Consider the following 24,347-nt stretch of genomic DNA (forward strand, 5'->3'; position numbering starts at 1 on the left):
AAGGAGGAGCTGGAAACTTTGAATACAAGGAGGTGAAGAAGGAGGAGGTGGAGGTGAAGAAGGAGGAGGAGGTGAAGATGGAGGAGGAGGAGGAGGTGAAGATGGATAAAAACCTCTTTTTTAATTGTAATTTCAGGAATTGGACCACCACGTCTGAACTCCTCCTCTCGGAGCGCTGAGTCAGCCGAAGCGTCACCAGATAGGATCTTTCATTCACCGTCTGCTGCACCTTCAGCAAAACCTCCGTCAGCCAGTCTGCCAGCAGCAACGTCTGCAGGCTGTTGTGAACAAACCCTGACGTGGAACATAAACCCTTTGAACCCTTTGATGTGGAACTAGGGTTATCTGATAATCACTGTGAAGTGCAGCAGGAAGTCCTCATGCTGCGTTTCGTCCTTTCAACAGAAAACCTCAGGTCACTCGTCTAAAATCCTCTAAAATCTCCTCTAAACCCAGAGTTCAGCAGAGGGAGGGAGGGAAGGAGGGAGGACCAGGACCTGGACTGGTCGTCATGGCGACCATGACAGACGTACCTGCTTTGTAAGCGATGGTGTTGGTTTTCGCCACAGACTTCTTGTAACACAGGAAGACGGAGGAGCCCCACTGGAAGAGACAGCAGTGGGAAACGCTGGGAGTTAAACCAGCAGTAAGACATTCACCATCACTGCTCAGATCAAACACACGAACCAGTAACAGTCCTACCTCACTGCACATAACGCCGCTGTTTCCAAGTACGTGTTTGCTTATATTTGGGTTTTTTTGGACTTTGGCCTACGTCAGCTTTACTTCAACGACACACTTGCAGATTTTTTTCCCCTTAGCTCGGCCCCCATGTTCCCCTCAGCTCCGCCCCCGTGTTCCCCTCAGCTCGGCCCCATGTTCCCCTCAGCTCCGCCCCTGTGTTCCCCTTAGCTCCGCCCCCATGTCCCCCTCAGCCCCGCCCCTGTGTTCCCCTTAGCTCCGCCCCTCTGTTTCCTTTAGCTCCGCCCATCTGTTCCCTTTAGCTCTGCCCCTGTGTTCCACTTAGCTCCGCCCCTCTGTTTCCTTTAGCTCCGCCCATCTGTTCCCTTTAGCTCTGCCCCTGTGTTCCACTTAGCTCCGCCCCTCTGTTTCATTTAGCTCCGCCCATCTGTTCCCTTTAGCCCCGCCCCTCTGTTCCCTTTAGCTCCGCCCCTCTGTTCAATTTAGCTCCACCCATCTGTTCCCTTTAGCTCCGCCCCTGTGTTCCCCTTAGCTCCGCCCCTTTGCTTCCTCCTCCTGCTCACAGCTGTTTGTTATTGTCATCAGTGTGTGTATTTAGTTCTCCTCTCTTGTAGCTCCGGTTGCCAGTTCGTCTGCGTTCTCACACCATTCATACCCGCCATTTTTTCCTCGTGTTGTTTGTGTTTTCGACCTCCTGCCTACCCGACTTCTCCTCCTGGATTTCCTCCTCCATCACCCTGCACTGGTTTTGATCTTGGACTGTCTGACTTTGCTTCTGCTGTGTTTTTTTGAGAATAAAACACTTTTGAACTGAGCTTCTTGTCTGCCGTGTATTTGAGTCCACGAACCCTGACACTGGACGTACCTCCGGCGCCTCCATCAGAACCACCGACAAAAGAAATCAGGATCAATCAGATTAATGCGTGGAATTAAAAAAATAAACCAAAATGTTTCTGGAATTGTTAAAAAAAATTAAGCATTCGGCTTAAAGAGTGATTATAAAAATAATGTGTGTATGATAACGTGGTGTTTCCGGTGCAGCGCCACTCAGAAGTAAGTGACGACACATTTAACCCGAACGCGCCGGCGCTAGCTCCTTAGCGCTAGCTCCTTAGTGCTAAGGAGCTACTTTTAAATTTCCCGAAACGGTTCTGAATGTATGGTTTCACACACTGATTATATAATAACGTCGTGTTCCACCAGCGGCTCAGGTCACGTGTCAGTTTAAGGCTAAGTAGCGCTAACGGTGGCTCCGAACATCAAAGCAGAAAGTAGATCAACTCTTTTCACTACGCAACGAAAAGTAAGTTGGTAAATCTGACGGGTGGAGCAGTTTGTAAGGAGCACCGAGATAAAGCCTCCGTCAGGAGCTGAAGCTCTGCAGTGACGTAGAAAAGGCGTTTTTTCTCAGCTGGTGGAAGTTTTAGAGAAGCTAAATTCATTACAGTAGGAACTAAACTTATTAACTTCTTGCTACTTATTTACTTGCTGAACAGTTTATTTTTCACTACGTTACAAGATATTTTTCATTCATATGAAATGCTGTTGTTGCATTGTTTTAAATTAATGAAATAAATAATCAAATGAAATGAAATTTTTATATATTTAACAGGAGAGTCTTTTTTTTTTAAAACACGTTCAAATAAATGCTGCTCCACATTCAAAGACGTAATCCTGATTTCAAAATTGCCCAAAATAATTGTGACTCTGATTTTTGTCCAACCCATTTTGTAAACTACGTCCTATTCCGACACTTGCACACCTTTCAGGCAACTAGTTGAGTCCCGGTCACCGGTTTAGTCCTCAGACTGAGCGGAGCCTCACCATGCTGCTGTTCAGGTTCTTGTCCACCTTGCAGAAGGTGTGCGGCGGCGCCTCCCCCTTGCTCGGGATGATGATGCAGACGTCGGTGACGGCCAGGGCGGCGTGCGGCTGTCCGTCCGGCGCCCGGCGGTAGGTGACGTAGATGCGCTGGGAGGAGTTGCCGCTGACGTTGGCCGGCCGGCCGGAGGGCGTGGTCTGGACGAGGTGGCAGCCCTGCTTCAGACGCTCCTTCCACTCGTACAGGACCCTGGGGGACACCGACGCCGACGGCGCCCTCGAGTCACTCACAACAGCAAATATACACCTTTTCTCTTTCCCTTTTCAACAAGACAACATACGACACATACGTTTGTCTGTACACCTTCAAAGGGTAAGCCCCTCCCCCCCGGGTGTGGGACGACTTCCCTCAACCAATCACAGCAATGAAAATAAATATTCACCTCCTTTCTTTAAAAGGACGCTCAATTTTTCTACTGAAATAAACAAAAAACATTTCCCACTACAAATAATTCCACTCCGTTAGAAAAAATAAATAATTACTGAAAAGTGCCTGGTGATCACATGACCATAACTCCGTGCTCGTGAGCTTCATAGTCACGGAGTTAGCTCCGCCCCCTCTTAGCCGTCCACTGAGGCGTCACGTCACGGTAGGAGTTCACCTCTATTAACAATATAAAGTCATTCTCATCAAAGACATCAAAGTCATTCTAATCAAAGACATCAAAGTCATTCTCATCAAAGTTTTATCAACAGGAATCCAGTAAATCCAGAAAGCAAGGACTTTTTTTTAATAGTGCCTCCGTCAGTGTGAAACCTGGACCTGATGGATGAAGAGCTGAGATCCTGGTTCACATTCTTCCTTTTCAAAAACTTCTCCATCACTGTCACTGACACAGTACTTTGATACAAGATGGTAGCAGGAGGTGGAGATGAACCACACTGACGTCTGTCACTTTACATTTCACCGGCAAAGTTCTGTGCTGCCCTCTAGTAGTGAAGAGTATTTATACATGATTACTCTGCAACACGCTGTCGCTGTGAGAGCACATGATTTTTTTAGAAAATAATGTGAAATGTGATCATTTCCCACGACTCAGCTGACGATCTGGAGGAAACACCAGTGGTTGAAAAAACACTGGATTAAAAGGTTGAACTGACCCGAGACCAGAGGACAAACACTCAGTGATCATTTCCCCCCGGTGAAAGAGAAAAGGAATAAAACACATGTGAACTGATATATGCTTGTTCACACACTCACACACACACACACACACTCACACACTCACACACACACAGAGGAGCTGCTGACATGAGCAGAGTGCCAGATAAGCGAGGCGCTAGCAGCCTCCTCGCCGTCGTCACCACTCGCCTCCCGCCGGCCCGAGGCGGCGGCCGACCGGACAAACGGCGCCGGCTGGTTTCGACGTGAACTGAGGACGGCGCCTCGCTCTCACTGTTTGTCACTGAATCGCAGCGGCTGCGAGGCGAGACGGAGAACCGCTGCGGCGGGGGTTCTCAGGCAGAGCGGAGCACTTTGTCAAAGTCGTGAACTCTGCAGCTTCGCTGGGCTGCCGCTTCACGCTTCACCTCGCTAACGCTAACGCTAGCAGGAAGCAGGAGGACACATCCAGGGGACAAACCACACACACACACACACACAACATTGACGTGACGAACATTCACGCCGGCTGAGATTCTGCGTCTCGCTCGAAGCACAGAGACCACGAGGACGACATGCGTGGCATTTTGTAAAAAAAAAAAAAAAATGACTCAGAAACTCTCGCGTGAATTCCCGTGAAATCTGCCCGGCACATTGTGTCTCCCACAGAATGAACTGTCTGAACTGTTTCATCATCCCGTCTATTCACCGGCTTTTTTTCTTCCACGTTCCCGGCAGAGCCGCTGCAGCGGGGCTGACTCTGCTCTCTGATAATGGGCTGCATGTGTGAGCTGAGTTTTCTTGTCTTTTTTCAGCTGAAAGAAATTTGCTCTCGTCACACATATATTCATTTAAACCCACATTGTAAGGGAGAATGTGGATTTGATGGTCACGTCACTGGTTGTCCTCTCATCTAAACCTTCAATCTGAAGTGAATTGAACTTCTTGCAAAGGTCGTGGTTAAGTTAAAGTTAAGATTGACGATTGAGGGTTCGGTGTATAAACCTGCAGGGAACGACTAATAACTAAGATTATTAGTGTGTCAGACGCTGGTTAAGACAGGGACAGAAGCATCGTTGGTACGTACAGTGATTCTCATGCACCAGTTCTACAATGTTGGGTTTTTTAATGCTATTTGCAATACGAAAAGTGCCGAGTCATCAATTTTAGAAGAAAGCAAAAGTCAGTGCAAAGGCAAATAAACCTTGAAACTGTGATCTGCTGGAGACCCTGGCTCGTGGCGCTGCCTTGCACTTACCCCAGGTCGGTGAGCGGCGGCTTGTCGCGGCCTCGCCGGTAGCACAGGAATATCTGCGGCGCCATGAGGCCGCCGTTGTTGAGGTCGGCCGACTGGCCGCTGGGCGTGGTCTCGATGCAGGTGAACCCCGGCGGCGTCTCCTCGCCCAGCGAGCGGATCACCAGCGTCACGTCGGTGATGGGCGCCTTGGGCTTGGCCGTCTTGTGGCACACGTCGTCAAAGTGGATCTCCTGGTCCAGCGGCTTGGACGGGTCCGTCAGGCCGGCCACCACGAAGTAGTCGGCGACACGGGGGCCTTTGTCCTCCATCATGTCCCATCACCGACCGCCGAGCGCCTGAAGCAGACGGGAAACAGGAGGGACGGGGAGGGGAGGGTCACTTTTGGTTGCGTAAGTAAGTCAAGTTTATTTATAAAGCGCTTTTCACGGATAAAATCACAAAGTGCCGTACAGGAGAAAAGGTCAAACGACAATATAAAATGTATAGACATGTGTAGAATTAAAGTGACACTAGTGGAAACCCATCAACCAAAAGCTCCTAAATAAACATGTTTTCAGGTCCTTTTTAAACGAGACACCAGAGTCTGCCCGGCGCAGAGACGGGGGCAGAGCGTCCCACAGTCTGGGGACAAGACGGGTCCCCTCGGGTCTTATAATGAGTCTTAGGGACTTCAAGCAAGGTTCTGGCCAGGCGACCGAAGAGGACGGCTTCAAAAGGTCCAGGATGTCCAGTGGGGCCGAACCGTTTCAAGTCCTAGTGAAGTGTAAAACACTACTTTGCAAAAAACGATAGTTGGGGTTCTACTTGTAAGGTTCCTCCGACTCTGCCCCACCACTGTTGTCGCATAACAAAGTTATTTGAATTTTGAATCTCCAGCAGACGAAATTGGGGGAATCCTTCTTCTTTGTGGGCGGAGCCTATGTGTGACATCACGAGTTGTGCAGATCTCGATCTGTTGTGTTTATATTGGCTTGTTTCCTCTTAAATATCCAAGTTTTTACAGTGTTTTGAAGTTATAGTCTGCGTTTTATGAGCCTTGATGAAAGATTGAGCCTGGAAGAGACCAGAGAGAGGAGGAAAGGAGCACGGGCGGCGGGAGATGCTAGCTCGGGTAGCTAGTAGACGATCAAGTAACACCTCGACTCATCTTCGGTGATTCCGAAGTGGGAAAAGCTCTTGGACGTGTTTGATCCAGGAAGCCGGACGTTCTGCCAAAAGTCCGGAGCCTCAAAGCCTCAAAGGTGAAAAGTGGCGGCTGCTGAGGCGAGGAGACGAGGACGAATGGAGGACGAAGCGTCTTCTGCTTCCTCAAACATGTTCCAGACGGGGTCACCGATGGCAGAACCACCTTCTGTGTCTTCTTCATCAATCACTGGGTTTGAAATGACCATGATGATGAAATCTGGTTCAATTCAGCCTCTTCGTGGTCAAAACTCTGATCCTCCATAATGTAAACACAACTTGGGCGTGTGCACAACTCGTGATGTCACTCTATTATTGTCAGAAGCTCCGCCCAGCAGAGGAAATAGCGCCGTTTATCGGCTATTTTCTCGCAGATTGCCGTGTTTTAACATTTTACCCTTCAGCCAGTTAGCAGGAAAATGTTCTAGAAGCGACACCAGAGTGTTTTGGAGGTGGAACCTTCATTTCACTGGGACTTTAAAGCTCTGAAAGTCAGCACTAGGACCTTAAAATCAATCCTGAATTTTACCGGGAGCCAACGGAGCGCCGATAAGACCTCCGAGGTGCACCTGTTAGAAGTCCGGCAGCAGAATTTTGAACAATTTGCAGTTTGTTCAGAGACTTATTCAGACGGGGAAAAACAGAGTTGCAATCAACAAGTCCTGTGGTGGCAGGGACAGACGGTTCTCGTGTCCTTGCATTGGCAGCACAATAAAAAAACAGACCCTGGAGCTATAAATCTTCCTGAGGGGGGGGGGGGGGGTGAGGAGAAGGACACCCGGAAGACAAGGGTAATATGTGACTCGCTACCACAGTTTGGGGGCCGTCAGACCTTTTCCCCCGACTCTCAGGACTGAAGGACAGTTAGAGTCTCGCCGCCTGCACAGACCTGAGTGTGCATTTTAAAAAAGGCGTTCACGCCAAGCCCTCAATTACAGGCCCCCGCCACGGGGAAAAAGCCGGGCTTAAGAGCTTTGTGTCGCGGCGGAGACCGCGGAGGCGAGCGATAAAAGCCAAAACAATACTTTTCTCAGTCTATCCGGCGAAGGGCGTGTCGCCCCGGACGGCACCGGGTAATCTACCTGAGGACACACCGGAGGGAAGGACGCCGCCGTGCAACACACGCTAAGGGACGGTTAAATCAGGGTTTTTCTACCTTTTTTAGAGCAAGACACACTTTTTTCTCTGGAAACATCTAGAGGCACACCACCACCCTGAAATGTTCAAAATGTGAAACTGTGTAGCCTCTATTAACAATATAAAGTCTTTCTCATCAAAGACATCAAAGTCATTCTCATCAAAGACATCAAAGTCATTCTCATCAAAGTTTTATCAACAGGAATCAAGGACTTTTTTTAATAGTGCCTCCCTCAGTGTGAAACCTGGACCTGATGGATGAAGAGCTGAGATCCTGGTTCACATTCTTCCTTTTCAAAAACTTCTCCATCACTGTCACTGACACAGTACTTTGATACAAGATGGTAGCAGGAGGTGGAGATGAACCACACTGACGTCTGTCACTTTACATTTCACCGGCAAAGTTCTGTGCTGCCCTCTAGTGGCGAAGAGTATTTATACATGATTACTCTGCAACACACTGTCGCTGTGAGAGCAAAGGCTTTTTTAGAAAATAATGTGAAATGTGATAATTTCCCACGACTCACCTGACCAGATCTCGCGGAACAGTGGATGAAAAACACTGGTTTAAAAGGATAGGAGGATGAAGAAAGTCTCATTTTAACAATAATTAAGATGTTCACCATCATGTTTGGGATCATTTGAACATTTGAAACAAGAGCCCACGAGACAAAGACAAAAAGAAAAACAGGACAATGTCTCAGTGTCTCCCTGCTGCCTGTTCCATTACAAGTCCAGAGCGACGGAGGTGATTTTCATGACTTGTTTAATTAACTCAGTATGTAATTGAGGAGCAAAGCTCAAGGTTCTCTCACGGTACAAGTCAAGCTTTAAGACATTAGCGTGTCTCTGGAGTTTCAATTGAAACGTGGCCCTCGGGAGGAACGGAAGGTCTCACTGGAACAAACGTCCACGCCGTTCACACTGACCGCGTTCAACTTTTCACTCGGAGTCAGAATTCCCCCTACGCTGGCGAGCGTTTCTCACTGGATGGGCCGTTTTTTATTACAACCAGGTTTTGTAAACCCCAACGTTTCGCCTCAGTTTAATTGTGAGTAAGTGATTGTGACAAGGCCAGCGATTCCAGCTGAATGCAGTCAGAGGGCGTGGGAAGAGAGGTCTAATTAGAAGGGTGTGTTGGCGTGTCTTAACGCACTCGCCCGGGGGGGGAAAGGGTTAAATAAAGCTGTCCGACGCTGAACTCCAGCTGCCGTCACGTCCTCACGACGGACTGTTACGGCCTCCAGCTCACCTCGTCACCACAGACGGCCTCCAGCCAAAAGAACTACTGACACTCACAGCGACTTTCTGTTTCGTGAGCTTGGCAGGGGATCGTCCATTTTCATTTTTTGGACTTCAGACACGAGGACACTGTTCTGGGGACATTATTGTCTCTGTGTTTTAATCCATCTGTCCAAAGTCAGACTGTCAATGTCAACCTAAATCTGCAAAAACCGTCTCGTCTGTATTAGAATTTGTAAAAAGATTTGACCGACAAACAGCTGAGCTACAATAATGCCCACATTTTCACCTGTTATCTGGCAAATGGTATTATTTGATAACGGCTGCACATTTTACAACATGTCTTCAACATAATCCAGCGAATCCAGCGAGGTACCCCCCCCCCCCCCCCCAACCACAGTAAACCTACCAGTTGACATGTTGAGGACAGACCACTGTCCATGAGAGGAGGACAGTCTAGGGACAGCCTGACGACACATATAAGAAAATACCCGACTTAAATCTCCTTTAAAAAAAAGAAGTTAAACGTGATCTGACAGTAAATGGGCCCAGAATCAGCTGGGATCAACTCTGAATTCACTATTTGGATAATGATTTATTATCAATCAATGTCAGAGGTCAAACATGCTAAATTGTAAAGAAGACGTGTTGAAAAGCTCCATATGAACGAGGGCTGATGTTTCCTGGTGAGAAATAAAACACAGGCCAATAACATGTGACATCAAAGTGACGTGGATTAAGACTTCATGCTGCAGCAGACGGAACAGTTTCTCTCCACGAAGGAGACCAGAGCTCATTTTTTTGTTAATCCAATAAGTGGTTATGAGTGTTTGGAATCAACGTTTGTTACGCAATCGACATAATGAAGTGATCATCACAGGGTCAGCGGCACTCATAAACACAGAGCAATGTGCCGCTCTTTCTTTTGACGGTCAGACGGTGAGGAAATGCTGCTTCACTGTGTTCCGGCTCCAGTAATCAGATTACAGACGCATCCCACCTCATCAATTGTTCCCCGTGAGAACCATGAGGAGACAGTCGTGATGTCTGAGGAAACAAGACCTGGACTTCTCGTTCATCCAGGACATGTAGTACACATGTAGTACACATGTAGTACACATGTAGTACACATGTAGTACACATGTAGTACACATGAAGTACACATGAAGTACACATGTAGTACACATGGACGGCACGAGCCGGGGTTTTAGAATTTCCCCACTCTGGGACCCGTGTTAAAAAAAAAACAGTTTTCACGCTTCTAAAACCGCCTGGTGTGGACGACAGGCCAGAAACATCTGGTTCACCTGAACCAGGTTCTGGTGTGGACGACAGGCCAGAAACATCTGGTTCACCTGAACCAGGTTCTGGTGTGGACGACAGGCCAGAAACATCTGGTTCACCTGAACCAGGTTCTGGTGTGGACGACAGGCCAGAAACATCTGGTTCAGGTGAACCAGGTTCTGGTGTGGACGACAGGCCAGAAACATCTGGTTCACCTGAACCAGGTTCTGGTGTGGACGACAGGCCAGAAACATCTGGTTCAGGTGAACCAGGTTCTGGTGTGGACGACAGGCCAGAAACATCTGGTTCAGGTGAACCAGGTTCTGGTGTGGACGACAGGCCAGAAACATCTGGTTCAGGTGAACCAGGTTCTGGTGTGGACGACAGGCCAGAAACATCTGGTTCACCTGAACCAGGTTCTGGTGTGGACGACAGGCCAGAAACATCTGGTTCACCTGAACCAGGTTCTGGTGTGGACGACAGGCCAGAAACATCTGGTTCACCTGAACCAGGTTCTGGTGTGGACGACAGGCCAGAAACATCTGGTTCACCTGAACCAGGTTCCTGGTTCACCTGAACCAGGTTCCTGGTGTGGAAGACAGGCCAGAAACATCTGGTTCAGGTGAACCAGGTTCTGGTGTGGACGACAGGCCAGAAACATCTGGTTCAGGTGAACCAGGTTCTGGTGTGGACGACAGGCCAGAAACATCTGGTTCACCTGAACCAGGTTCTGGTGTGGACGACAGGCCAGAAACATCTGGTTCAGGTGAACGACAGGCCAGAAACATCTGGTTCAGGTGAACCAGGTTCTGGTGTGGACGACAGGCCAGAAACATCTGGTTCAGGTGAACCAGGTTCTGGTGTGGACGACAGGCCAGAAACATCTGGTTCACCTGAACCAGGTTCTGGTGTGGACGACAGGCCAGAAACATCTGGTTCAGGTGAACGACAGGCCAGAAACATCTGGTTCAGGTGAACCAGGTTCCTGGTTCACCTGAACCAGGTTCCTGGTCTGTTCCTGGTTCATGTACCGCAGCAGGGACCAGAGGACTTCCTGGACCAGTTCTCACTGACGTCTCGGTCCAACACTCCGTCCTTCATAAAGGACATTTAGTTCACAGCTGACTTGTTGTGAAACTTGTGTCAAAGAGAAAAAAGCTCCAGCAGCCGTTCAGCTCAGTTCAGTTTAGTGTGAACCGGATCTTTTTTTATTGATTTGTTGACGTACTGAAGTGTTAACGGTGTGAGACTGGACGCAGCTGCTCTGAGGGAAACATCTGCACACACTGGGTCCGACGGTCCAAGTCCAACGTCCGGACCAGGACAGACGCAACGGACCAATCAGGGCTCCCGGGACATTCCCAGTGCAAAACGTGAGCGAAACACCCAGAACACAGGAAGTGGGACACGTGGTCTCTGACATATTGATCTGGAATCCAGAGGAAACGACCAGGCTTTCTTTTAGCCTTTAGCTTTTAGCTTTTAGCTTTTAGAGGCAAACACATGGAAAAAAAACTTGATAAAACACTCCAGTACAAACTGATTCAGGAAAAAAGGGTTTAAAAACAAAAAACTTTGAATATTCACAGCCTGTCGTGAATTATACCAAGTCTTGTTTTATACAAACGACAACAGGTAACGACAACAGGTAACGACATAAACAACAGGTAATGACAACGACAACAGGTAACGACAACGGGTAACGACAACGGGTAACGACATAAACAACAGGTAATGACAACGACAACAGGTAATGACAACGGGTAACGACAACGACAACAGGTAATGACAACGACAACAGGTAATGACAACGGGTAACGACAACGACAACAGGTAATGACAACGACAACAGGTAACGACAACAGGTAATGACAACGACAACAGGTAACGACAACAGGTAATGACAACAACAACAGGTAACGACAACAGGCAACGACAACAGGTAATGACAACGACAACAGGTAATGACAACGGGTAACGACAACGACAACAGGTAATGACAACGACAACAGGTAATGACAACGGGTAACGACAACGACAACAGGTAATGACAACGACAACAGGTAACGACAACAGGTAACGACAACGGCAACAGGTAATGACAGCAGGTAACGACAACAACAACAGGTAACGACAGCAGGTAACAACAACAGGTAATGACAACGACAACAGGTAATGACAACAACAACAGGTAACGACAACGACAGCAGGTAACGACAACAACAACAGGTAACGACAACAACAACAGGTAACGACAACGACAACAGGTAACGACAACAACGACCCTGAACTCCACTCAGTAAGTTAAACGTAGTTTTTATTTAAGGAGAACTGACTCAGAGAACCGGAGGAGCAGAATGTGGTCTGAGAGGAAGAGTGGAACAGCTCAGGGTGTCGGCGAGAGCAGCAGCTATCTGGTTTCTTGCTTTATTGCACCGGGGGTGGGGGGGGTATTGGGGGGGGGGTATTACGTGAGACAGACGTGGGTATCGTTTCGTGGAGAGCACAGCAGGCAAACATCCTCGCTTATTCCAAACGTGTAACAACAACAACAACAAGATAGACGGTGACCTACTTTATCCCAGTACCTTGGATGCGGCGCCGCGCCGCACAGCACCGCGCGGCGTCGCCTCCACATTCAGACGATGACAGAGGCGAACGACGGGCCAAAGAACGACACCCACCTCGACCACGTTGTCGGCCGGCTAAAAATACAAGCCGCCGCGCCGCCGCCGCACGGCGCAGGGGTTACGTAAGGATTACGTCTATATGCACCGCAGACGTGGGACAATCCTGGACGGAATGAAAACAGCCTCTATGGTTCCCACCTCGCTCTACCTTTACATCAGAAACATCACGACTGCACGGGGGAGGCAACGAGCCGCCTCACACTTAATGCCCGCTAATCCCAAAGTGAAGGTTCGTGTGGAAGGTAATTGTGAAGTTTTAAGAGCTGCACGATACGCGGGGATCTGTGGAGAGCCGTCGGGCTGCAGGGCGGCTCGGGAACAGTTTCACTGGCCAGTTCTGGCAAAAGTTTCTTTTTAATCCCTGCAGAACCGACAGAGATGCAATAAAGTGCTGAGACGGCATAAAAGTGAGAAACGCCCTTCCACTGTAAGCCGACGCGAAAGTTACCAAAAAAAATCCTCACTGGGATCTGGATCCAAGAGCCGCAACCCAAAGACGCAGGGCTGTGACTCACTGAACATTAAAAAAATAATAAAATAGATTATTTACATCACAGCTTAAGTGGTCTGATATCATAAACTACTGGCTGCTCTACTTCCTGCCCTGGCAGAGTGACCAGAGAGAGAGAGAGAGGGAGGGAACGAGAGAGGGAGAGAGAGAGGCAAACAGAATTCCTCTTTAACTGCCATTAGGGCCCATTACACTGGTCCTGAAGCTGCAGAATTAACTCACATGTTCCTGTATTATTCATGATGCGGCTCCATTCATCACAGTCGTTCAAAGAGATTTTTCTTTGATCTTTTTCTTCAAAACTTTAAGGACAATTTCTCAAAGTGAAATCAACATTTGACCACTAAATGCTTTAAACACAAACAAGGAAAAAAAATAAACCTGATGTTGCAGTTGTTGTCGCCATTGGAGTCAACATGAGCGACTGACAAACTACTGACATACATATAGACGTCAGTCTGAAACATCGACACTGAAAACACAGAACTGTGACTGAAGCTGCTTTATACATGAAACTGTCGGAGGAAACGGCTTTAAAAACAACAACAACCTGCTGTCTCTCCATGTCCTGCTCATCTCTTACTATTTCACTAAACTCCTGTACATGAGTGGTGTCGTTTTTCAACAAGAGAATAACAAAAGAATTAAAATCGTCCCTGAAATAAATGAGCTGGTTCAGGTGAACCAGGTTCCTGGTTTGGACGACAGGCCAGAAACATCTGGTTCAGGTGAACCAGGTTCCTGGTTTGGACGACAGGCCAGAAACATCTGGTTCAGGTGAACCAGGTTCCTCGTGTGGACGACAGGCCAGAACATCTGGTTCAGGGGAACCAGGTTCCTGGTGTGGACGACAGGCCAGAAACATCTGGTTCAGGTGAACCAGGTTCCTGGTGTGACGACAGGCCAGAAACATCTGGTTCAGGTGAACCAGGTTCCTGGTGTGGGACGACAGGCCAGAAACATCTGGTTCAGGTGAACCAGGTTCCTGGTTTAGGTGAACCAGGCCAGAAACATCTGGTTCAGGTGAACCAGGTTCTGGTGTGGTCGACGGGCCAGAAACATCTGGTTCAGGGGAACCAGGTTCCTGGTTTGGTCGACGGCCAGAAACATCTGGTTCAGGTGAACCAGGTTCCCGCAGGAGGTGGAGATTAACCAGACTGACGTCTGTCAGTTTCGATTTCAACGACAGCGTTCTGTGCTGCCCTCTAGTGGTGACGAGTATTTATACATGATTACTCTGCAACACACTGTCGCTGTGAGAGCAAATGTTTTTTAGAAAATAATGTGAAATGTGATAATTTCCCACGACTCAGCTGACGATCTGGAGGAAACACCAGAGGGTGAAAAACACTGTTCTAGTGGGCTGCTGATTCTCTTTTCTCTAAAGTTGCCATAGCTCTTGTTTGTGAATGAAACCTGCTTTTCTTTAACATGGATATAAACAAATGTTTACAACACTTCCAAAGGCCACAGGGTCATTTACATGTATACTGAATGCCTTAGTGTGTTGCGCTCGCTCGCTCTCTCTCTCTCTCTCTCTTCTCTCTCTCTCTCTCTCTCTCTCTCTCCTCTCTCTCTCTCTCTCTCTCTCTCTCTCTCTCTCTCTCTCTCTCTCTCTCTCTCTCTCTCTCTCTCTCTCTCTCTCTCTCTCTCTCTCTCTCTCCTCTCTCTCTCTCTCTCTCTCTCTCTCTCTCTCTCTCTCTCTCTCTCTCTCTCTCTCTCTCTCTCTCTCTCTCTCTCTCTCTCTCTCCTCCTCTCTCTCTCTCTCTCTCTCTCCTCTCTCTCTCTCTCTCCTCTCTCTCTCTCTCTCTCTCTCTCTCTCTCTCTCTCTCTCTCTCTCTCTGTCGGTTTCTGACCAGCATTGGTGATCAAGACTGGGTTGCCGGCTGTAACACCCCCCCCCCCCCCCCCCCCCCCCGGGTCCAGCCACAGCAGGGCAGACACGTGGAGGAGGTGAAGAGGAATGTGCTCAAGAACATAAACACAGCCCCAGTAGGAAGTCCAGCATCTGCTAGCAGTTACCCCAGAGGGGTGGGCGTTCGCTCCTCGCTCGCCCCACCAGCCCCCGGGGTCGTGTGGCGTTCAGGGGGGGAAAGACGGAACCGTGAGAAATCTGCTCTCGCGGTTGGAAACACTGCGAACCCGACACCTGAGTGCTGCTTGAAAAACAATCGCGGACCGTCGCCGACACGGTTCTTTCTGAGTGACGGATGCAGATCCTGTCAAATCTCAAGGCGGCTCCATTGGAGCTCACGAGTTCCTCGTCACGTGACAAAGAGACGCTGCCGAGCGGCGACCCGGCGTTGGAACCGCAGCACGGTCAGCATTTCTGACATTCCTGGGTTTACGGCGCTCGGGAGCCTCTTCTGAAGCAGAAACTAGATCAGTGTTTTTAAACCTTCTTTGAGCCAAGGCACACATTTGTCTTTGGAAACATCTGGAGTCACAACCACCACCCAGAAATGTGTTAAAAAGTGAAACTCTGCAGCCTCTATTAACAATATAAAGTCTTTCTCATCAAAGTTTTATCAACAGGAATCCAGTAAATCCAGAAAGCAAGGACTTTTTTTTAATAGTGCCTCCCTCAGTGTGAAACCTGGACCTGATGGATGAAGAGCTGAGATCCTGGTTTTCTAAAACTTCTCCATCACTGTCACTGACACAGTACTTTGATACAAGATGGTAGCAGGAGGTGGAGATGAACCACACTGACGTCTGTCACTTTACATTTCACCGGCAAAGTTCTGTGCTGCCCTCTAGTGGTGAAGAGTATTTATACATGATTCCTCTGCAACACACTGTCGCTGTGAGAGCAAATGTTTTTTAGAAAATAATGTGAAATGTGATAATTTCCCACGGCTCAGCTGACGATCTGGAGGAAACACCAGAGGTTGGAAAACACTGAACGAGAAGAACAACACGTCTCCAGCAGGTCACTGCTTTGAGGCCAAACTCTTCCTGTCCATCTAAACTCCCAGGAGGAAAACCAAGAAACGGCCGGCGGTCCAGTGGCGCCTCACTGGTCTGTGGTCGTCCTGCGAGGCGTTTACACCTCCTCACCATGTGTGTTTGGGTTCCCCGATCCAGAAACACACACATTTAAAGTCAATTGGCTCCTCTGAGTGCTCCCAGGTACAAAATGTCTGTAATTCTGTGTTTTGCCCTGTGATGGACTGTTGCCAGGTCCAGGATGTACGTGGCAGCAAAATCAGTCGGCTGAGATCCAGGAAGTGGAAAAGAGTAAAGTACGACGGGCCGTTGAAGCATATTCATGAAAACATACGTTAGTAGATTCAGCGGACAAATTAATCACCAAACAACAATTCCCCGTACATTTTGTCGTGTTTATGAGCCGATGCCTTTGTTTTCATGGTAAAACCAATAAAAACAAAAAGACCGACACTGACTTCACTTAAAGACACATGAGAGAAAATGGATTTGAGAAACAGGATTCTCAATACACTCATTTCGTTTCATCTCATTGTCGTCTGTGGAGGACTGCAGCAGACACCCTGACCTCGTAAACAACTGGACTGTCTCCACCAGACATTAAATAAACACAATATAAAAGTCGACCCAGCTTTGAACGACGTGAGACAAAAATAATGGCAACAAACAAACATCAAGGCTGGTTTTATTAAGAAAAATCAAAGACATCAAAGGTTTAACTGCTGTCTTTTTTACTCACTTATGCATTAAAACTTATTGTTTTAATGCAAATGTTTTAACCAATTGTGTCCTTGAGTGCCCAGAAAGGCGCCCTGAAATAAAATATATTATTATTATTATTATTATTAACTGCGGCTGCCATCAAGGTTGGTTTTATTAAGAAAAAACAAAGAGATCAAAGGGTTAACTTCCTTCTAGTGAATCTGCAATAACTCTCTTCTGCTTCTAACCTTTTCTCCACGTGGACAACGAGGTGACGGAACAGGTAATAAAGCAGAAGGAAGATCAAAGGGGGTGGAAAATGGAAATAACAGTGTCAAGGTTAGCGAGCAGGCCCCTGCAGAGACCAACCGCCACTGTATGAATATGCTAATGGCGCCGTACGCTGCATCTGCATGGCCTGCATGACGCACTGGGGAGCTCAACTCAAAAAGGGAAGAAAAAAAATAACACCAACTTTCTACAAAGTCTTGACCTACATTTCAGAAGATGTTCTTGAAATGCAGCACGAGCAGTGGCGGGTTTGTTCTGGATCATCATGATGGACGAGGATTCAGCAGCGTGAGACTTCACCTCATCTCATTCCACGAACCTCAGTCTCATTACACACAGAATATATAAATAAATAAACAGGTAAATTAACTGGAGGGCGTCTCCTCGCAGTGCACAGCAAATATATGGAGAGTGTGGCGGAGCCTGACTCTCCCGTCACCGTAGCGACACGCCGACGACTCGGTTCTAAAAAAAAAACAAAAACGCTGACGTCAAATCCGTAAGTCAAGCTACAGCTATTAGCAGTCTTTGCCCGATGGAGCTGCCATACCACACCTGCACCACCTCCACGTGGAGCGTTTGAAGAGGAGGCAAGGAAGTTACGAGAAAGGAAGGAAGTGACGTTACCGTCGCTAACGTTTGATAAATAAATGTACTTTCAATTGCGCAGTGTGAGCTTGAGCTCCACGCGCTTCGGTGGTGCTAGCTAGCGGTGGTGCTCGCTTTGCGTTTGGCTACTGTCAGTAGCTCGTGGCTAAATGGCTGTGTTTAGCTAAAGTTAGCTACGAAATAGCATATAATGGTAACGGTGGCTAGCTCACAGCTAGCAGAACGCGGCTATCTCGCCACCAAAGTGACCACGATTCACTGCATAGCACTCAGTTCACCAATGTAAAGTATATAAAATAATCGCCGCAATAATGGATTTTAAACTACTGGCTTCCCGCCAGCAGGAGGCGCCACTCACAACAACACCACGTCTAAATGCAGAGACAACAAGAAGTCTGCTTTACCGGAGAAAAGTTTGGGTCAAATGAACAACTTGCAGCCAATTGTAGTCCAAGAAAATAGAGTAAGACATTAAAACAAAAACGCTTTATATTTGTTTCTAATAGTTTCCTAAAGGAAAAGTAATCCTAAACTGACAACAATAAGAAAAAGAAACACAAGGCAGTTGTACTAGAGGCCAGATGTTCACACAGCAGCGGCACTGCAGACAGAAGCTAACGTGAACAAAACCTGCAGTTAGAAATAATGAGTGTTGTTGGTTAGAGAGCGAGGCAGTGTTGAGACGACAGCGCGAGCTGAGCCTTCGACCAATAAGGTGAAACTCAATGAGCAACGAAGACGGACGAGTCCAACACTGTTTAATGTAAAACAACGCTAACGCTTGATAAGCCCACTGTCGTCTCACAACACAATTATTACAGTTGTAGCATCGCTGCGTTAGGCCCCAAATAACAGAAAACACACTGGCATAGTCTAGTATTCTCATATATAATATATATATACATGCTCTTCTGCAAGGTAGCAACAAGTACAAACCACAACAAAAGATTTGTAAAAAACCCACAATGAAATACAGAATTAGCAGATCAGACACGAGGAACACTTAAGCTTCCTTTTTGGATATTATACTTCTTGTTTTCCTTGGTATTTTAAAAAGAAAACGAGAAAAAAAAGAATTGTTTTTCCAAAATTAACAAAATGTTCCTACTAAAAGATCCTCCGAAACATTTATGAGGATAAATATTTACCATCACATATTAAAATACTTAAATAATGTTGCTGCAAACTTGTTATTGAGCAGACTGTGTCCTCTGTTCTATTTAAAACACATTTTAAATCCCTGCTGCTTGTAATGAACCCGGTGTTTGCTAAAAGGTGTTCACATATTCTTGTTCTGAAGCTTCTTTGTGGGCGCTTGGCGTTCCACCTGCCTGCTGCAGTCTGCGTTCAGCCACGGAGACCCAGATATGACAGGAAGACGCCTCCCTGCGCACTTCATCTCTACATTGACGGGTTTTGCACACAACCTCCGAGACACCTCAACAAGAGGGAGCCGCACTTTCCAGCTGCAGGATGTCGATGCATGCGGCCATGCATTTGTCAATGCTTGGAGATTTAGGTCAATTCCAGGATGGAGCCGTGAGCCTTGTACGAGGCGTCGCCAGCGATGTTGTTTTATATCAGTGTTTTTAACCTCTGGTGTTTCCTCCAGATCGTCAGCTGAGCCGTGGGAAATTGTCCAATTTCACATTTTCTTCTAAAAAAAAAACCTTTGCTCTCACAGCGACAGTGTGTTGCAGAGTAATCATGTATAAATACTCTTCACCACTAGAGGGCAGCACAGAACTTTGCCGGTGAAATGTAAAGTGACAGACGTCAGTGTGGTTCATCTCCACCTCCTGCTACCATCTTGTATCAAAGTACTGTGTCAGTGACAGTGATGGAGAAGTTTTTGAAAACCAGGATCTCAGCTCTTCATCCATCAGGTCCAGGTTTCACACTGAGGGAGGCACTATTAAAAAAAGTCCTTGCTTTCTGGATTTACTGGATTCCTGTTGATCAAACTTTGATGAGAAAGACTTTGATGTCTTTGATGAGAATGACTTTGACATCTTTGATGAGAAAGACTTTATATTGTTAATAGAGGCTGCAGAGTTTAACTTTTTAACATTTTCAGGTGGAGGTGTGACTCCAGAGTTTTACAAACAAAAAAGTGTGTCTTGGCTGAAAAAGGTTGAAAAACATTATATATATAATATATATATATTATATAATAAGAGTAAATGTAAACCCGTGTGGGAACGAGAGGACACGTCTTGAGGAACCGTGATCGTCTCCCAGCCCGACCTGGTAATTCCCTGTTTGGCAGCAGCTTCACGGACCAAAAGTGATTTGTTTGTATAACAACACCCATCAGTCGCCCTCTTTCTCCTCCACAGCTGTTAAAACTGTGGCACTTTGGATTTGGCGACGTCCTCAGGCTCCCCCCCGATGAGCCACCGAGAGGCCGTGGGGGTGAACCCCCCCCCCCCCCCCCCGGCGGAGCCTTCACACCGACGTGACCGGGGGACAATCACAACCGTCAGCAGAGGCGTTCCACTTCAAAGCTGGAAAACTGAAAAGTTTCCTCAAAGTGGAACGGAGCAGAAAATCAGATTTAAATGCAAATGAGCAGAGACGAAGTGTGTGTGTGTGTGTGTGTGTGTGTGTGTGTGTGTGTGTGTGTGTGTGTGTGTGTGTGTGTGTGTGTGTGTGTGTGTGTGTGTGGGGGGGGGGGGGGTGATCACTTCATACCAACAGACTATAGACCTTCCAGGATAAACACAAACAAGACGTCTGGATCAAAAGACATTTATAAAGAGAAGCAAAAAAACCAAAAGAACAACAACAAATCAAGTAAATGTTTAAAAGTAAGTTGGTCCTTCATCGTCCAGCAGAACATTTTGTTCCCACAGTGCCGCTGACTGGACGTTCCTCAGTTTTCTAAAAGTGGAACTGGAGTGAGAGCTGCTGTCATGTGGAGGTTCTGAGGCCGACGGTTCCTGGTTTGACCTTCTGATCAAGACTTTCTGTTTGATGAAGGTCAAAGTTCATTTTCTAGTGAAGCGACTGCAGGTTTATGTTTGAGGGGGACGTCCACTGAGACTCTCATCTCCTCCTCTCTATCTCCTCCTCCTCCTCTTCCTCTCTATCTCCTCTGTCCTCCTCCTCTCTCTATCTCCATCTCCTTCTCCTCCTCCTCTCTCTATCTCTATCTCCTCTTCCTCCTCTCTCTATCTCCTCCTCTTCTCTCTATCTTCTCCTCCTCCTCTTCTCTCTATCTCCTCCTCCTCCCCTCTCTATCTCCTCCTCTCTATATCTCCTGTCCTCCTCCTCCCTCTATCTCCTCCTCCTCTCTCTATCTCCTCCTCCTCTCTCTATCTCCTCGTCCTCCTCCTCCTCTCTCTATCTCCTCACCCTCCTCCTCCTCCTCCCCCTCTCTCTATCTCTATCTCCTCCTCCTCTCTGTATCTCCTCCTCCCCCTCCTCCTCCCTCTATCTCCTCTGTCCTCCTCCTCCTCCCCCTCTCTCTATCTCTATCTCCTCCCCCTCTCTCTATCTCTATCTCCTCCTCCTCCCTCTCTCTATCTCCTCCTCCCCCTCCTCCTCCTCCTCCCCCTCCCCCTCCTCCTCCTCCTCCCTCTATCTCCCTGCAGGATCTATGGTCGTCATGATGGAGGTTTTGATATGAGTCTCTTGTTGTGACTGGATGAGCTTCTGATGACTGACTTCTTTGTTCGCTTGTTGCTTCTCCGTCTCCGTCCTCAACTCTTGTCTCTGTCCCGTCCTCAACTCTTGTCTCTGTCCCATCCTCAACTCTTGTCTCCGTCTCCGTCCTCAACTCTTGTCTCCGTCCTCAACTCTTGTCTCCGTCCTCAACTCTTGTCTCCGTCCCATCCTCAACTCTTGTCTCTGTCCTTAACTCTTGTCTCCGTCTCCGTCCTCAACTCTCGTCTCTGTCCCGTCCTCAACTCTTGTCTCTGTCCCGTCCTCAACTCTCGTCTCTGTCCCGTCCTCAACTCTCGTCTCCGTCTCCGTCCTCAACTCTTGTCTCTGTCCCATCCTCAACTCTTGTCTCTGTCCTTAACTCTTGTCTCCGTCCTCAACTCTTGTCTCTGTCCCGTCCTCAACTCTTGTCTCCGTCCCGTCCTCAACTCTTGTCTCTGTCCCGTCCTCAACTCTTGTCTCCATCTCCGTCCTCAGCTCTTGTCTCTGTCCCGTCCTCAACTCTTGTCTCCGTCCTCAACTCTTGTCTCTGTCCCGCCCTCAACTCTTGTCTCTGTCCCGTCCTCAACTCTTGTCTCCGTCCTCAACTCTTGTCTCTGTCCCGTCCTCAACTCTTGTCTCCGTCCTCAACTCTTGTCTCTGTCCCGTCCTCAACTCTTGTCTCTGTCTCTGTCCCGTCCTCAACTCTTGTCTCCGTCTCCGTCCTCAACTCTTGTCTCCGTCCCGTCCTCAACTCTTGTCTCCGTCCCGTCCTCAACTCTCGTCTCTGTCCCATCCTCAACTCTTGTCTCCATCTCCGTCCTCAACTCTTGTCTCCATCTCCGTCCTCAACTCTTGTCTCTGTCCCATCCTCAACTCTTGTCTCTGTCCCATCCTCAACTCTTGTCTCCATCTCCGTCCTCAACTCTTGTCTCCATCTCCGTCCTCAACTCTTGTCTCTGTCCCGTCCTCAACTCTTGTCTCTGTCCCGTCCTGTCCTCTGTCCTCCAAAACCCGTCTCTCCCCACCTGGAAAAGGGGAGTGTTATCTTCCCCTACAGGTCTGCCTGCTCCTTTTGTGTTATTTCTGCTAACGTACCGAACGACGCCACGTAAATAAAACTGAGCTTCAGGAAGCTCCGTGTCTTTCTGGGGTGTGAAACTTCACGCAGACGGAAAACAAGCAAAGGTTCCCTCGTCGTGACGTGGGAGAGCAAACTGCGCTCGTCCATTATCAACCAATTTACTTTAATGTGCACTTCTGCCCCGAGTGGAGCTGGAGCGCCTCCAACAAGCCTGATTACAAGGCGCACTTCAGGAGGGGTGGTAGAATCCAGGCAGGAGCCTGGAGGTGCGAACAGAGAACCACTTTATGGAGTCGTTACTCTGCTGAAGTCTCATCGCAGAGTGACTCCTGGGAGGAGACGAAGCTGGCGGCATTTCAATTATACGGCGTGACGGAACGCCGTTCTGAGAGACGCTGAACTACAAATGACATGAACCCGCTGTCAGAACGGCGTTTCGCCGTTCTGACAGCGGGTTCATGTCATTTGTAGTTCAGAACCGCTGAACTACAAATGACATGAACCCACTGTCAGAACAGCGTTCCGTCACGCATTCCATCACACGTTCCGTCACGCGTTCCGTCACTGAACTACTGAACTACAAATGACATGAACCCACTGTCAGAACGGCGTTCCGTCACACGTTCCGTCACGTGTTCCGTCACGTGTTCTGTCACCGAACTACAAATGACATGAACCCACTGTCAGAACGGCGTTCCGTCACGCGTTCCGTCACTGAACTACTGAACTACAAATGACATGAACCCACTGTCAGAACGGCGTTCCGTCACGTGTTCCGTCACGTGGTCTGTCACTGAACTACTGAACTACTGAACTACAAATGACATGAACCCACTGTCAGAACGGCGTTCCGTCACGCGTTCCATCACGCGTTCCGTCACTGAACTACAAATGACATGAACCCACTGTCAGAATGGCATTCCGTCACGCGTTCCGTCACACGTTCCATCACTGAACTGCAAATGACATGAACCCACTGTCAGAACGGCGAACGTTCTGACAGTGGGTTCATGTCATTCGTAGCTAAGAACTACTGAACTACAAATGACATGAACCCACTGTCAGAATGGCATTCCGTCACGCGTTCCGTCACGCGTTCCGTCACTGAACTACAAATGACATGAACCCACTGTCAGAATGGCATTCCGTCACGCGTTCCGTCACACGTTCCATCACTGAACTGCAAATGACATGAACCCACTGTCAGAACGGCGAACGTTCTGACAGTGGGTTCATGTCATTCGTAGCTAAGAACTACTGAACTACAAATGACCTGAACCCAGCGGTTCTGGGTAGTTCATGTCACTTGTAGTTCAGTGACGGAACGAAACGCGCGACGGAACGCCGTTCTGACAGTGGGTTCGTGTCACTTGTAGTTACAGAACCGCTGAAAAACCCCCGTAAGTAAAGTACCAAACACTAAAGACACGAGGTTCGTCGGCCGGATTGGATCAAGACGGGTCAGGTTTTTAAAACGACGACCGCCAGAGAGAAAACGTTCTAGTGACGAACTCAGGCGGGATTTAAGCCCCGATAAAGAGGAGCAGAGGTTTCCTGGAGGTTCCCCTCATGTTCCTCCAGCGTCTCCAGAGAGAACACGATGCTCAATCTGTCCACAACCTTTCTGGACCCTAGGAACCTTCTTTCTCTCTCAACAACACAACCAGAGGAATCACTAACGTCCTGTTGATTCTCGGCACATCGACAGGATCCAACGTCTCTAGAACCGAAGCGGTCGGCTAAAGAAATACATTTCTGCGATAAAGCAGATTTGTGTTTTTATAGCGGCGTGGAGACTTTTCTGGTTTGTGGGTATTTTTGTCACAGAGATTTGACCAGACTTTGCCTGGCCCCATGGAGGGGGGGGGGGGGGGGGGGGGGGGACCTCTGTAGGGGAAGTGAACCCCCAGAATGTGAATCCTGACACCAGGACAGACGAGCCCAGCTCCAAAAAAAAAAAAAGATACCAGCTCCAGAAAAGACCCCTGCGAAGCATTTTGCACCATTTCACCGCGCGTGACTTAAACTTAACACATTAGTACGACAACCCCCCCCCCGCGGTACACCCCGTCCCTCAG

The 24,347-nt window shown here is 48.2% G+C and overlaps 1 protein-coding gene across 1 annotated transcript in view; it reads right to left on the reverse strand.

The window, feature by feature from the left end:
* Window positions 1–24,347, reverse strand: part of LOC308131558 (C-myc promoter-binding protein-like) — a gene marked incomplete at its 3' end in the record, with an annotated part of 44,431 nt that overhangs the window by 19,180 nt on the left and 904 nt on the right. Inside the window, exons 2-4 of the mRNA XM_080498333.1 lie at window positions 4,944–5,278; window positions 2,527–2,773; window positions 534–603 (exon numbers count right to left, since the gene is read on the reverse strand). Coding sequence (XP_080354459.1) covers window positions 534–603; window positions 2,527–2,773; window positions 4,944–5,254 — 628 coding nt within the window. The 5' untranslated portion in view covers window positions 5,255–5,278. The remainder of the gene's footprint in view (window positions 1–533; window positions 604–2,526; window positions 2,774–4,943; window positions 5,279–24,347) is intronic.

The sequence above is a fragment of the Blennius ocellaris genome, assembly GCF_963422515.1.
Source record: "Blennius ocellaris genome assembly, chromosome: 1".
Classification (NCBI taxonomy): Eukaryota; Metazoa; Chordata; class Actinopteri; order Blenniiformes; family Blenniidae; genus Blennius; species Blennius ocellaris.